General features: G+C 53.9%; 1 protein-coding gene across 2 annotated transcripts in view; it reads left to right on the top strand.

The window, feature by feature from the left end:
• LOC116954923 (histone-lysine N-methyltransferase ASH1L) overlaps positions 1 to 12,834 on the top strand; it is a 91,256-nt gene extending 78,422 nt beyond the window's left edge. For both annotated transcript variants that reach the window (XM_032975736.2, XM_032975735.2), the window contains exons 21-30: positions 860 to 992; positions 2,730 to 3,038; positions 3,758 to 3,844; positions 4,622 to 4,712; positions 5,968 to 6,115; positions 6,828 to 7,000; positions 7,561 to 7,727; positions 9,002 to 9,042; positions 9,960 to 10,573; positions 11,132 to 12,834. In XM_032975736.2, the coding sequence (XP_032831627.2) occupies positions 860 to 992; positions 2,730 to 3,038; positions 3,758 to 3,844; positions 4,622 to 4,712; positions 5,968 to 6,115; positions 6,828 to 7,000; positions 7,561 to 7,727; positions 9,002 to 9,042; positions 9,960 to 10,573; positions 11,132 to 11,223 (1,855 nt within the window). In that variant the 3' untranslated portion in view covers positions 11,224 to 12,834. The remainder of the gene's footprint in view (positions 1 to 859; positions 993 to 2,729; positions 3,039 to 3,757; positions 3,845 to 4,621; positions 4,713 to 5,967; positions 6,116 to 6,827; positions 7,001 to 7,560; positions 7,728 to 9,001; positions 9,043 to 9,959; positions 10,574 to 11,131) is intronic.
• Positions 12,835 to 14,800: the final 1,966 nt, after the last annotated feature.

Raw genomic sequence — 14,800 nt, 5'->3', positions numbered from 1 at the left:
CCCCTTGGGAAGAGGGGCTGGGTGGGTGGGAGTCGAGTCGAGGATGTTAATGTGTGGAAAAGGAAAAAGGGAAGAGCGATTCATCGCAAGAAAAGGTCACGTGACATTTTTTTTGCCAGCATCAAAGCATTAAAAATCAGAATAGGTGTTTGCCCTTTCTGGCAATAAAACAGGGAGTGTTGAGACGTTCGAACAAAAGTAGATGATACCTTTTGCAAGGAATTAGTTCCGCATTAACCATACACCAGTGCTTGTGGTAAATATGCAAACGAAACATGCTCTGATAATTTTATATGGCATTGAAACTGATTGGCCGACACCAGAGAGAGCCTTCTTGTTGGCCTCTAGCCTCACCAGTTTCAGACCTGAGAACGCCCAAAAGGCGAACAGTGCAAAGCCAATGCAGGTAGCAGAACTGTTATAGCTCGGGGTGAGCAGCGATATATCATAGTGACTTTTTTGCGAGTGTCAGATTATGAAAAGAAGAAGAGGTTATTACCCTTTCTGGCAATAAAACAGGAGGTGTTAAGATGTTCAAACACCAAATAGTTAACTTTTGCAAGGAATCACGTCTGCATTTATAACACACGGTGCATGTGGTGAACATGCAAACATTCTCTGATAATATACGCATTGGTTTTGAAACCGATTGGTACGTGTGGTTAATGCGGACCTGATTCCTTGTTGTCGGAACACCTTAACGCCTGTTGCCAACACCACGCCCAGCCGCCTTTGTCTCCCTCGGTGGTGATGTTTACGCACCGCATCACGGACACGCACGCACCCGTGCACCGCCGGCATCCGCCGCCTTTTCACACACGCACACACAGCCGGCTGAGCTGATGACTGCGTTGGGCAGGAACCCGGACTACTACGAGAAGGTGAAGGACCCCCTGGACCTGGTTCGTGTGGAGCGCCAGATCTTGACGGGGCACTACCGCACCGCCGAGGCGTTCGACACCGACGTGCTCAAGGTGTTCCGCAACGCCGAGGTACAGCTTCTGCCCTCCCCCCCCCCCCCTCAACCTACCAATGTGGGCTTTGCACTCCTAGCGTGTGTTGGTATTGTTTGTTGTTGTAACTTTCTGACCCAACCCTACTTGGACATCTTTTGAAAAGAGAGCTCTATAGCTCATCGGATTCCTCCAGTATAAATAAACATTCTGATTCTGTGTAAGTCAAGTGTGTACTGAAGGCAAAGTGATTTCCTGTTCAAAGGACCATCGAGGTCCTTTGAACAGGTAACCAGTGGAATAGCGAATCCCCACAAACCCCCTCTACTGAAGCCCTCTCGTCGTGGCCAGCAGACCTCGGGCATTGGCATTTAGCTCCTGGACTTACTGCCATAGAAAATACCCCTGAGGAAATTCCACGCTTCCTTTGGGGTTGGTGCATCGTCTTTGAGGATGCTGCCATGGTGCAACTGTTAGCGCTGGACTTACAGTCCAGAGGGTCGCTGGTTCCATCTCCAGGCACGGCAGTTGAAACACCGGTGGAAGTTTATTAAATTCCTCCCCCACCCGCCGCCCGCCTCTGTCTACCCAGTGGTGTAAATAGATACAACCACGGTGAGTCGATAGGCAGGGTCACGTGTGGTTGGGTAGAGTGTGGGGGTGCTCCTCCTTTTTCCAAGACCTCCGACCCCTGTGGCCAGCGTGGAAGAGTAGGCCAAATACTCTACAGATGGGCTGTCTAGAGCTGCGTCCCCTCTGGTCATTTTTAAGTTCTGTGGCTCGCTTGGTAGTTGGGAAATAGAAATTTGACCCGATCATGACCTCGATACGAAACCGGGTCACATTGGCTACCAATCAAACGTAATTTTTTGTTATAAACTGTGCCTACTCGCCTTCAATGGTGTGCACCAGTCCACTCCTTCCTATTTTGCTGAGCAGTGTTTAACAAGCCTCCGTGGACCTCCAATCTCATACCTGTCAACTCCTTATCAGTGCCTACCTTTATTACAGTCCAATTCAGACTGTATTGGTCACCCCGTGCCCCTTATAAATCTCAATGTTCATCCGACAAAGTCCCATCACAAGGGAGAATCACAAACAAATAGGCAAAACATTTTTTTGCCCTGAAAACTCTTATTTCCTTGTACAAGAATACTATGGACCAGGTATGCAATCTATGTGCTGCTGTACCCAGCGTAGTTTTTTTTTGCAAACGAACTCAACACAGTGGTGTTCTTCCGAAGAGGCTTTCACTCTGTGCGATCATTCGTGATGGACTGGACTCGCATAAGAGTGCGCGACAACAAGTGTTCGGACTTACTTTACTTCCCTCTGATGGAGACGCCTTCACCAGCGGTGATGTAAGCAAGCGTCTGCGGGTAGGGCTGCAACCTTTGCCGTTTTGATGGCGGGGGTGGGCCAAATGTTCGCTCATCGTTTCTTACTCGCGTCAAGGTGTCTAAGAGATGTTGGCTCCCTCGCCTGGTGTGCAGGAGGTCGTGGGTTCGATCCCGACCCTGTCGATGCATGTACGTGTCTCTCTCCCCGTAGTCGTGTGGATTTCTCTCCGGGTCCTCCGGTTTTTTCATCTACATGCCTGCTATAAATGTGCACACGATAAGCCACTTTTTTGAGCTATCATTTGTGATAGCCAACTCGCTTCTAACAAACGAGACACATAGCTCAGTGGGCCCTTACCTGGTAAAATGAAAAGTCTGGCTTAGTTTAAATTTACTCGTGTATAATTAAAGTTTTGCTTGCGCGTGCTTTCATCAGAAGTACCACGGGCGCAAGTCGAACGTGGGCCGCGCCGTGTGCCGCCTGCGCAAGGCCTACTACAGCGCCCGCAGCGACGCCTCGGCTCAGCTCGAGGAGATCGCCGGCGAGACCGCGAGCGAGGCGGACGGCAGCGAGATCTCGGGCGGCGGCACCGGCACCAACGGCGGCGCCGGATCCGGGGCAGACCGCCACGACGGGGGCAGCGCCGGCGGAGACAAGGACGGCGGCGCCAACGACGACGTCATCCGCTGCATCTGCGGCCTCTTCCGCGACGAGGGGCTCATGATCCAGTGCGACAAGTGCTTGGTGAGGAGGGACGGAGACGCGGGGGGCGGGGGCTGCCAAATGTCGTTTTGTTGTCCTTCTTTGTCGCTTTGTGTCTACCCAGGAAATCCTCACCGAGTCCTGAGGCTCTTCATTGTATTTATGTTTTCTTCCAGGAAAGGCCCCTGCTAGGTTTTCGCACGAGGAAGCGACGATCCGCTCTTGTGTCCGCCGATTAAGTTATTTGCAAAGTAATTTTTTAAAATGTGTAACATTTTGACCAAGGGACCCGTGTGCACACGATGGCCCACACGCTTTCGAATAACTTCACAGGACCTTGACCGCCCACTGTGAAGCGGGTGGCGCGTACTATATGGTTAAAGCGCCCGCACTACTAACCAGTGCGGTGAAGCTCTGTTTTAGCCGCGGACCTCTGCGGCAAACGCCCTACCACTGGGCCACGTCACACCCTCTCGCTATCATAAGGGGCCAATAGGTTCCCGTCCATGAGGCCGTTTTAGAGCGGGCACCTATTCCAGAGGATGGCAGTAAAGGACCATTGCTTTAAATTCTTGCCCATGGTCTCTGGCTCTCATTTACACACCACGTTGCACCCCGAGACCCGCGTGACTCGAGCAGGGCTTTTGACAAGAGCGCCGCAGATGTACGTGTGCAAAGGGGTCGAATGCTCCCGAGTCGGCTGCGACTCGGCCCGGTAGAGGGCGCCGCGTGACAGTGCCGTTGCCGCCCCTGCGCCCCAGGTGTGGCAGCACTGCGACTGCATGGAGGTGACGGAGGACGTGGAGCACTATCTGTGCGAGCTGTGCGAGCCACGCCACGTCGAGCGGGTGGGTGGACATCGCCGCTTCCCGGCGTTCCTGCCTGCCCCTGCCTCCCCTTCTCTTCCTACATGTCCCAGTCTCCCGTCTCGCATCCTCACTTCCTCCCGTCTCCCCCATCCCCCATCTCCCCATTTCCTCCACGTTGATATCTCCCCCACCTCTCCATATCCCCAAACTCCCCAAGTCTTCCTGCGTTTCCTCATTTCCGTGTTCCTCTGTCTCTCCGTCCTTATCTCTCTGTCCACGTCTCCTTCCTTTGGGTTCTTCCTTTTCTTCTCATCTCTTACATAACCTCGGTGTGGATCTCTCCATCCCTTTGTACATCCGCAACGTAAAATGCAGTCCGACTTTTAAGAAACATCTGAAGGCCTCCTTCTCTATCTGTTTGGATCAGGCTTTCGAGCAGCCCAGAGCTTGGATCCGTGCCTCTGACTTGTTGACTTGTCTGTAAAATCTGGCGCGTTATAAATGTAATTCTTATGATTTACCTCCCCCCCATCTCTACCTATACCTGGCCTCTCTCTTTCTCACGGGCAAACCCAGCTGACGGCGCAGGCCTCCAATCCTCGTCGTTGTTTACATCCACACTCGCCTCGAACCAAACAAATGTCCTCCTCGACCGCCGGCGAGCAGTGTGAGCACGGGCGTGAAGCTCTCAATGGTGTCCTTGCCGGTACCGTTACACTCGCGAGGCCCCTCGCCAGTCGCGCGCTATAGACACACGGGCGCCCTGCACGCCCTCGTCCGCTTACTACCCCCCTCCCACCCCCGCCCCGCCCGCAGGAGGTGCCCATGGTGCCGCAGCCGTCGTACGCCCAGAACGGAAGCTCCTACTACATCTGCCTCCTCCGTGACGACCTCTTGCTCAAGCAGGGTGGGTTGCGGGCCATCCCACATCGCCGCCATCCTCTGGGAGTGGCTCGGCCTGGGGGGGGGGTTTAACGCTTGGTGGCTCGGAGAATTTGTGCCGGCTCCGCTGAGATTCTGGATTTGAACCCTGGTTTAGGCCGCCCATGTTTTAAGGCCGGGCTCTCGCGTGGGGCGAGTCGATGGTCTCTGCCTGGCCACCAATGACTGAATGTGAAATTGGTACCGCCTTGCGTTATACTCATTGCTCCGTATGGCTTATTAACACGCTGTAAACACCGCTCCGTGGGGCACTTAAAAGACGTTCGCCAAGTGTGGATAAACCCTACCACACCTGAGTTCAATTTCCAGCTGTGGGTAAAACCAATGGCGAGTGATATCACCACCGATCATGCGCCTCCTCTAGGTTACCTGGTGCGGTGTGTATAGCGGAGGAGGCTCGTGAATGACGCTACTGGGCAGTTGAAGGCAGTCGCCCTCCAATAACAATGGAGGGCAGGGGAGCGATGCTCACAACAGCAGGTTGGCACAGTAGGGGGCACAGCTGGTGCATCTGTCATCTCAGTCAATCAACCCATGGCACCTCGGTCTGTCCCGTGACCGCCTGTCAGCGAGCCTTTGACAGCTGTTGTTACAACAGAGAAAAAGCCACCCACTCGTGGCCACACCACTTTCCCCAATAGCTCGTGTGGTGTCCTCTGGTCTCACACCGTTTGAGACTAGGCTCAAAGGGAAGCTGTCTCTGGTGTGGACCAATCAGTTTCAAAGACAATGCATCATATATTATCAGTGGTTTATTTTGTTTGCATTCTGACCACAAATATTGTGGTTAATGTAGACATGATTCCTTGTGAAAGGTTTCAGTTTGGTGTTTTAACATCTTAACACCTGTTTTGTTGCCAGAAAGAAGGGGAAAACCTATTCTCATGGGGAATCTTTGTTTATGTGTGTGTGTGCGCGGGAGTAGGCGACTGCTCTGCGCTACGAACCCGGTGACCCAAGTTCGATTCCCACTCACGGCCAACACCAGTGACGATGATATGAACTGGTCCTGGGCCTCCCCTAGGTCAACTCAGCCTCAAATGAGTACCTGGTGCGATGTGTAAAAACATCGTCAACTCAGGGGGACGAAGGCGGTCGGGCGTGGTGTTGGCCACCCCACCCCTTCGTGTGCCGTGACGGCCTTCGTAGGGTGCCGCTCACTAACAGCACTTGCCCCAACAGTATGTTAAAGGCTATCCGGGGGATCTTTGTCTTTGCAGGCGACTGCGTGTACCTGATGAGGGACAACTCCCAACAGCGGCGCGGCGCCGACGGGCAGCCTGTGCGGCAGTCGTACCGGCTGCTGTCGCACGTGAGCCCTGACAAGCTCGACATCTTCCGCGTAGAGAAGCTCTGGAAGAACGAGAAGTGAGGACCCTGAAAGCCACCGCACGCACGCCCACGCACGCACACGCACGCCCACGTACGCCCACGCACACGCACAGCCGCGTGCTTCGTGACTGTGTGTGCGTCTTGTGATGTGAACCCTGGGGGTCATTGTGATTGTGCGTATCTTGCGATACAAATGATGTGCTCGTTGTGATCGTGTATCTTGTGACACGTGTACCCCGTGTCATGGCGATTGTGTGTCGACCAATTTGGCGTGCGTTTCTTAACGCTGGCATCGCATGCTCGTGTTTAAAAATGCAAGGCACCTATGTTGTTTTGCTTGCGTGTTCTTATAGATGCAAGCCCCATTCTGTTAGGTTTATGTGTGTGTGGGGGGATTGGTAGTGTAGCAGTTAGCGCGCTGCAGTATGAACCCAGCGTCCCGAGTTCCATTCTCGCTCACGGCCAACACCAGTGACGATTACCTGAACTGGTCCAGGGCCTCCCCTTGGTCGACTCAGCATCAAAATAGTACCTGGTGTGTGACAAAGGCGGTTGGGTGTGGCGCTGGCCACCCACCCCCTCGTTTTTCTTGCTGGCCTTCATAGGTGCACGGTAACAGCACTTGCCCCAACAGTCTGTTAAGGCTATACGAGGGGGATCTCTTTGTGTGTGTGTGTGTGCGCATAACCGCACGTGCGCCTGCCCATGCGTGTGCCTGCCCGTGCGTGTGTGTGCGTGCGTGCCGCAGGGGCGAGCGCTTTGCGTTCGGGCACCACTACTTCCGGCCGCACGAGACGCACCACGCGCCGTCGCGCCGCTTCTACCACAACGAGCTCTTCCGCGTGCCCCTCTACGAGATCATCCCCCTCGAGGCCGTTGTCGGCATCTGCCAAGTCATGGACCTCTACACCTTCTGCAAGGGTGGGTCCCCGCGACCCCCTCCCACCACCGCCACGCGCCCCCCCCCCCCCCTGCCCTCCTCACCCACCCCCACCGCGCTACCGTCACTCGTCAACATCACCACCGCCGCCGCCACCACCACCTTCGTAATTGAATTTTGGGTCGCATCGCTTAAGTAAAATGCGTCTCTTAAACCCTCCTCGACTATTAAAGTCCTTTGCGAGTAATTTTATCAAAGTCTGGACCGTGACACCATGGCCCCACTCTCTTTTCGAATAGTGTCTCAGGCTTCTTTAACGCCCACTGTGAAGCAGACAGCTCCTACTCACGGCGAATGACGCCCATAGTTTTTAGGCCCGAGTCTGTTCCTCTGTGTCCGTGTCCAGACCTGCTTGTCTATGTCCCCAAGCCCTCTATCCGAGCTCTTACGTGCTGCTTGCAACCATTGTATCTGTGTCCTAGTCCTTATCCATGGAGTGTCTGAGCCCCCTCCGCGTGTGTCCCGTGCGTCGCAAGCGCCGTTATCGGCGTCTCATCCTCGTCTCTGTGACGAGAGCCTTTTGCGTCCCCCGTCTGCGCAGGACGGCCCAAGGGCGTGAAGGAGCAGGACGTGTACATCTGCGACTACCGGCTGGACAAGTCGGCTCACCTCTTCTACAAGATCCACAAGAACCACTGGCCCACGTGCACCAAGGCCTACGCCTTCGACCACTTTGAGAAGCGGCTCGCGCCCAAGCGGGACTTCACGGCGAGTGAATTGCCTAAACGCCACGGCAGGGTCACGGTTCACAGGGTGCCAGCCAGGGTCACGGTTCACAGGGTACCACCCAGGGTCAAGGTTCACAGGGTACCACGCAGGGTCACGGTTCACAGGGTACCACCCAGGGTCAAGGTTCACAGGGTACCACCCAGGGTCAAAGTTCACAGGGTACCACCCAGGGGTCACGGTTCACAGGGTACCACCCAGGGTCATGGTTCACAGGGTACCACCCAGGGGTCACGGTTCACAGGGTACCACGCAGGGGTCACGGTTCACAGGGTACCACGCAGGGGTCACGGTTTACAGGGTACCACGCAGGGTCACGGTTCACAGGGTACCACCCAGGGTCAAGGTTCACAGGGTACCACCCAGGGTCAAGGTTCACAGGGTACCACCCAGGGTCACGGTTCACAGGGTACCACCCAGGGTCACGGTTCACAGGGTACCACTCAGGGTCACGGTTCACAGGGTACCACCCAGGGTCACGGTTCACAGGGTACCACCCAGGGTCACGGTTCACAGGGTACCACCCAGGGTCACGGTTCACAGGGTACCACCCAGGGTCACGGTTCACAAGGTACCACCCAGGGTCAAGGTTCACAGGGTACCACCCAGGGTCACGGTTCACAGGGTACCACCCAGGGGTCACGGTTCACAGGGTACCACCCAGGGTCACGGTTCACAGGGTACCACCCAGGGTCACGGTTCACAGGGTACCACGCAGGGGTCACGGTTCACAGGGTACCACCCAGGGTCATGGTTCACAGGGTACCACCCAGGGTCACGGTTCACAGGGTACCACGCAGGGGTCGGGCAAAAAGGGTCACGGGGCTACGGGACATCTGTGAAAAAGAGCTTTGTAGCTTATCGGATTCCTCCAGGATAACTGAAGATCCTGATAATGATTCTGCGATCCGGGCGACATTGTTGCGGGACCACCGAATGTGAGAAGAATAGGGAAAGGAAGTGGGGAGGGTGCTGGGGAGATGGAGCCTGAAATAGCAAAGATAGATGAGCTGACCTTCAAGTATAACCCGGCAAGAACCCGTTGAGACCTAAAGTTTAGTTTTTAAGGAAGACCTTGAATGCATTGTGTAGTGTTCCTTTGTTGCATAAGTTGCAGTGCCACAGCGAATATATGAAAAAATAATGTGTTTTCCGGGCAACTGCTGTTGTAAGTCATTTTAACGCCGCGTCTGCGTGTTTGTGTGCTGCCGTTTGGTGTGGCTTTGTGGTGTTTTTTTTTTTTTTACACCCCTTAGCCTCACCACGTTCCAGAGAACTACAAGCGGAATGGCGGGAGGTGAGTGGCCTCTCTCACTCAATCCAGGGAGGGAGAGGAGAGTGGAGGGGGGGGGGGTCGTGGGAGAGGAGGGGAAGGGAGGGGAGTGGGGGGAGTCGGGGGAGGGGGGAGGGACACGGGTCACGATGTCGGTGAGTGGTAAGCAGAGGCCCATTTGCTCCCTCGGACACTTAAGAGATGCGAGCAGCATTTGATCACGTTCCGTCGCTTCGTTTGAACAATACAGCAGTGGCAGGATATCGAGTTGGGTGATGATTCATCGTCCCCAAGCAATTGACAGATTTATCACGATTCTGGGTCAAGGTTTCGGGTCACAATTTTTCGGTCACGATTCAAACCATATTAACTTGCCGTCTCGTTCCATCTGTCTTGTTTGTAACTGCCTGCCTTGTTTGTTTGTCTGTCCTATTGGCAATGTCGCTCTCATCTGTCGTGCACTTCTTCTTGTCCATCTCTCTTATATCCGTAACCGTCCATTAACAGATAATGTGCACGAAATTTTACATAATGTATTATTCCAAGCACAATTCTGGCACATGTATCTTGATCGTAAGAGTCAATTTTAATTGATGGATCGATCGCTCTTAACATGCCTTCAAGACAAATCTGAATTACGACCCTTTCACTTGCTGGACGGAAGCATTCCCGCGCCATGTCGGTTACGTGGGTTCGACTAAACTTCTCCACCCAGTTCAGTGCGAGATGGTGAAGGGGTGGGGAGCCGAAGATCGGTTGGGATGCCACTCGCCACCGACGTTAGACTTGGCCGGGATCCAAACCCAGGCTCTCATGTTCACGGTTCAGTACTTGTACGCACCGCTGCCCCCCCCGTAATGGATGAACGGCGATTAAATCCGGAGAGATGTCGACACGGCGAGTTGACGCAGACTGCCCGTTACGTGCGCGTGTGACACTAGCGGCGGCGGCGGCAGCAGCAGCGGCAGCCGGTCGCCTTCGTGGAAGTCCGACAAGAGTCGCTCGCGCAGGAAGAAGCCGATGCTCGGAGCGCCGTCCTCTAGACACGTGGACGACGCGTCGTCACCACCGGCAACGGCACTACCAGCACCGCCACCGTCACCGCCACCAGCACTGCCTGTGGCAACGTTATCGGAGGAGCACAAAAAAGCCGAGTCGGTTTGCCACGGCGAGACCAAGGCGGAGCAGAACAGCAGCAGCAACGGCGGCGGCAGCATCGGCAAAAGCGATGATGGCGACGGCAAAGAAAGGATCGACGGTGCCAGCGCTGTCATCCAGGGCAGCTGTAGCAGGGGCAGCAGGAGCAGTAGCCGGGCGCGGCGACAGCAGCAGCAAGAGAGGGAGCGAGCGGCGATGTCGGAGGTCTGTTCGGAGGACAGGTCGGGGGACAGGCCAGAGCAGCCGCCCTCCACGGAGCAGCCCCCCACGGAGCAGCCCCCCACGGAGCATCCCCCCACGGAGCAGCCCCCCACGGAGGGGGAGCGCCGGCAGCGGCAGAAGGATCGTCTCAACAACTTCCTCCTGTCACTTCTGGCGAAATGTCCCAGCAGGAACGGTGAGGAAGGGGGGGGCGGTCCTTGTTGCTACTCAACGGTGCAGCGTGAGCTTTGAGTTACATTCACAGATTGTAGATGTACAAAGCTTTTAATGATTATAATAGTGAGCTAGAACATTCTATTTTTGCCTCTATAACTAAGAGGCTGTGTGTCGCAGATGTGTAGTCTGCCAGTCGGGTGGTGGGGGGGGGAGTGATCTTGCTGTGGTTTTACCCAATTAAGTAATTTGCCCAGGTATGTAGCATTTTGACGTGCTACATATTGATCGCGACGCCATCGCTCACGGCCGCCTGCCCTTGGTTCGTAATACCACAACGCAATATTTAACGTCCACTGAAGCGGACGCTCGTGTTCAGGGCAATATTTACCCGCGGCGATAGCCGGGACGCCCACGAAGCTTGAACCCCGCGGAACCTCTGCAACAAAGGGGGGCAAACAGCGATGCCCTTGGGCCACGTTGTGTCGTCATTGTCTCGTGCTGCCTCGTCCGCTGACCTCGAACCCTCTCCCCGCCCCACCCCCCGACCCCCTGGCCGCCTGCGCACGGACACGCGCAGCCATCGACGTGACGTACCTGCTGGAGGAGGGCCCGGGGCGGAAGCTGCGCAAGCGCTCGTCGCTCTCCTGCGAAGCGTTCGTGCTCAAGTAGCGGCGAGCGCGACAAGCTCCGGTCACCGTCTCCGTGGCACCCGCGCGCCGAGCAGCGGGACCCAAGCCGCCGCCCCCCCCCCCCCCGCTTCCTCACGGTGGTCGTGGGCGCCGCCGCCGCTTTCCGACGGTTTTCTTCCAACGTCGACGGCGGGCGCGGTGGGGGGGGGGGGTGGGGGGGGGGGGACCTTGAGTTTAGGGGCATTTCGACGGCACGCGGAGACGAGATCAACCGCGACGACGAACCAACGACGAGGGTGCGCAGGCTGCTCCGAGATGAACGGACACGCGCGGGCAGACGGCCCCCGTTGATTCAACTGCCGATGCTGGCGGGGGGGGGCGGGGGGGGGAGGCGGTGAGGGTGGGGCGGCGGCGGGGGGGGGGTGGTGGACTCTCGAGCCGGACGCTTGGTCACGGGAAAGACATGGCCTGCCCCCCGCGAGCTTCCTCCGCGCGGCGGGCAGTGGGACCGCGGCCGCTCGCCCCCGGGAGGCCACACTACGGTTGGGCCGGGCACATCGGCCGCTCCCACCTCTTCCTCCGCCCCCCCCCCCCCACTTAACGGTTTAGATGAGTAACGTCCTCCCCGGCGGTGGCTTTTTACCAACTCGGTACTTGAAAAACAACAAAAAAAAAACACGTGAAGAAAATACGTACTTTACTGTAATCGTAACAGCAACAATAAGTTAAATAACTTGTTTTTTTTATTATATATATAAAACAAAAAAAAATTACTGCGAAAACAAACGCCGCGCAACCTTCCGCTTTGTCGGGAATTTAAAAAAATTATGCGATCCTTATCATCGAAAGCCGTTCCTTTGCTACGTTTTTAAAGAAACAAAAAAAAAGTATATATATGAAATAGTAAAAAAACAAGGATGTTAACGTTATTTAAACAGACGCAGATGACAAGAAATGAATTTCGGTTTGTGTCGAAGCACTTATATAATAAAAATGCTTTTTTTCTCTCCAGTCAAACGGTTTCATCAGCGCGACGCTACGGTGAAGACGTGAGTTAATCGAGACGACAGTATTTAAAAAAAAATCTTTTTACGCAAACTCGGCAAATATATATGTAAGTTAAAACAAAAATAATGAGAAATCAAAATGTATTTAGTTCACCGTGATGCGTTAGGTAACATACTGTAAATGTTTTCAAACTGTCCAATGCTGATCTTCTAAAGAGGTTTCTTAAGCTTTTTAATCGGAACACGGAGGAGGAAAAAAACCCCCCTTTTTAAGTTTAAATTTTCTCTCGTTTTCCTTGACACTTTTTATTTTTTTGTTCCAGATATTTTATGCTTGCGATGTTTGTGAGTGGCAGTGGCCGGGGCAATGGGGGAGATGTGTGTTTTGTACACGTGTAATATAAATGGGCTCGTTTCCCCTGGGCCTGGCTGTACATAGCTCATGGTGTCACACACACACACAGCGGACTTTCTGAAGCAATACTTGGCCCGCCGTTTCGTCCAATTCAGAACATGCTCTCTCTCGCTCTCTCTTGGACCAATAGCATCGTCGTCGTCGTCGTCGCAGTCTGTGTTTTTACAGCCTAAAGTGAAGCTGGCGCGAAACGTTTTTATTAAATAAACACAACGAAGTGACACTGTAATCACGAACGTATCCGTCAATAGTTTGTGGTGGCGATGGTAAGGCGGGACCCCACCCCCCCCCTCCTTTTGTTACCCCACAAAACTTGCAAAAAAGTTACAAGTAATTGTTGCAAGTCTCTTAATCGACGTGGAACCCCGCTTGCCTGTTACCTCTTTTTTTTCCCCACTGCTCAAAGAAAGCGAGCCGTTGCCGGTGCCCATCCAAACCAGGCGGTCGCTTCGCCCCGGGGGAGGCTCCCGGTTTTCTTTCCATTGCAGAAGCCGAGTGGTGGCACAACCGAAACGTCCGCGCGCCGCAATGAGAGAGCCGAGGAAGCACGCGCCGGCGACACGGCGGAGCGCCGTGTTGAAAAGTCGTGTTGCCGTACAGCGCCGGGTGGGATGGAACGCGCGCGATCGGGCCCCGTCCTCCGGCCCTCCGTTGGCCTCGGGGCCACAGTGTTGCGAGGGCCAGCCTGCACTTTTTTTTAATTCCTTAATTGGCTAAAACTTTTACAAGATACATTTTATATTTGAAATTATATGATTTATTACCTTTTTTTACACACTTTTATTGAACTTGCCGTGTTGTCTGTTTATATTCTTGGGAATCTCTGACGCTCAATATCTTCGGATCTACGAAGCCGAACGAGCAGAAATTTTCTGCGCAGACCTCGCCGCGCTCTCGAGACAATTCAAGATTTCATTTAAAAAAAAACGGTCCAGGTCCTGCCCGTCGTGGTCCTATTCGTGTTTTTAACAAAAAAATTATAATTAAAAATCGTACATCTTACTCCCCCCCCTCCTCCCCTTTTTGATATCACGAATGGTCACGCTCACCTACGACGGCAAACATCTGGTCCAGTCACATCGGCTTTTGCTGGCCAGCCTATGACCAATGAAAGGAGCGCTTATATCGCCGCTAGTCATGGCGCCGGAGCGGTCACTGTGATTCCCTCTTGCATATCGCGAGAGCAACAAGGACACAAAAAATTGGTTTAAAAACACAACAAGATTTTCAACGCGCACACGTTTATTTGCGCTTGAAAGGAGAAATTCAATTATTTTGACACCTGGATTAATCAAATGTGATGTGCTCAATGAAAGTGGGTGGCTTCTTTTCGATACGTTTCATTTTCTTTATGCAAGCCACTTTCACCGAGGACATCAAATTTGATCAATTCCTGTGCCAAAGTAATTTCTTTTTTACTTTTAAGTGCAAATAAAAGTGTGTGCATTGAAAAGCTTTTTTTTTTTTATCCGATTGTCTTTTGTATTTTATTTTTCCCTTGACGTGTTGTGCCTGTCGCGGAAGCGGTACGTTTGTATTGATGAAACCCGACTTAAGAGCTTCTTGGCTCATAGGGTACTTCAAAATAAACTGACACTGAATGTGGGGGGGGGAGGGGAATGCCAGTGGGAAAAATCACCCCGCACCGTGAAGGCCCGACGCTGGCGCAGCTCAAGATGTGTGCCGGTGGATGTAAGCGGGTATCGTAACCGGGGGGGGGGGGGGGGGGGGGGTGTTTGGTGGGGATCGTGTAGCAGGTTTAATTTCCCTTCGACGGTGAAATGGGAAAACATTATGGTGACGAAGGCGGCATAGGAGGCCGAATTCATGTCGCAACTTTGGGCAAACGATTTTGTCCTCGCCAACGGTGGAACAAATCGTCTGAAGGGTTTCTTCACGGCGTGAATCTGGCCCCGTTTGTACAAAAATGTGGTCTCCCGTCTGGCATGGGGGGAATAGGGCCCACGAACAGAATCTAAACTCTGAAAACCACTGACTGGTAAAGGCAAACAGGCTCGCATTGTGGTGGCTTTAGGATTATTGAGGATGGCATTCAGAATTTTTACATCTTAAGGCCGATTCCTGCGAAAATTCCACTCCAAACTTGTACGAAATGCACACGTGTACAGCCCCTTTTTTTCAGTCCACTTGCTGGATGAGGCACGCCCCCCTCCTCCTGGTGGGGGGTTTGGCTA

The sequence above is a fragment of the Petromyzon marinus genome, chromosome 57, assembly GCF_048934315.1.
Source record: "Petromyzon marinus isolate PM22_M1 ecotype Great Lakes invasive population chromosome 57, UKy_Petmar_22M1.pri1.0, whole genome shotgun sequence".
NCBI classification, from domain to species: domain Eukaryota; kingdom Metazoa; phylum Chordata; class Hyperoartia; order Petromyzontiformes; family Petromyzontidae; genus Petromyzon; species Petromyzon marinus.
The sequence above is the reverse complement of the archived record's forward strand: the minus strand, read 5'-3'. Positions and strand labels throughout refer to the sequence as shown.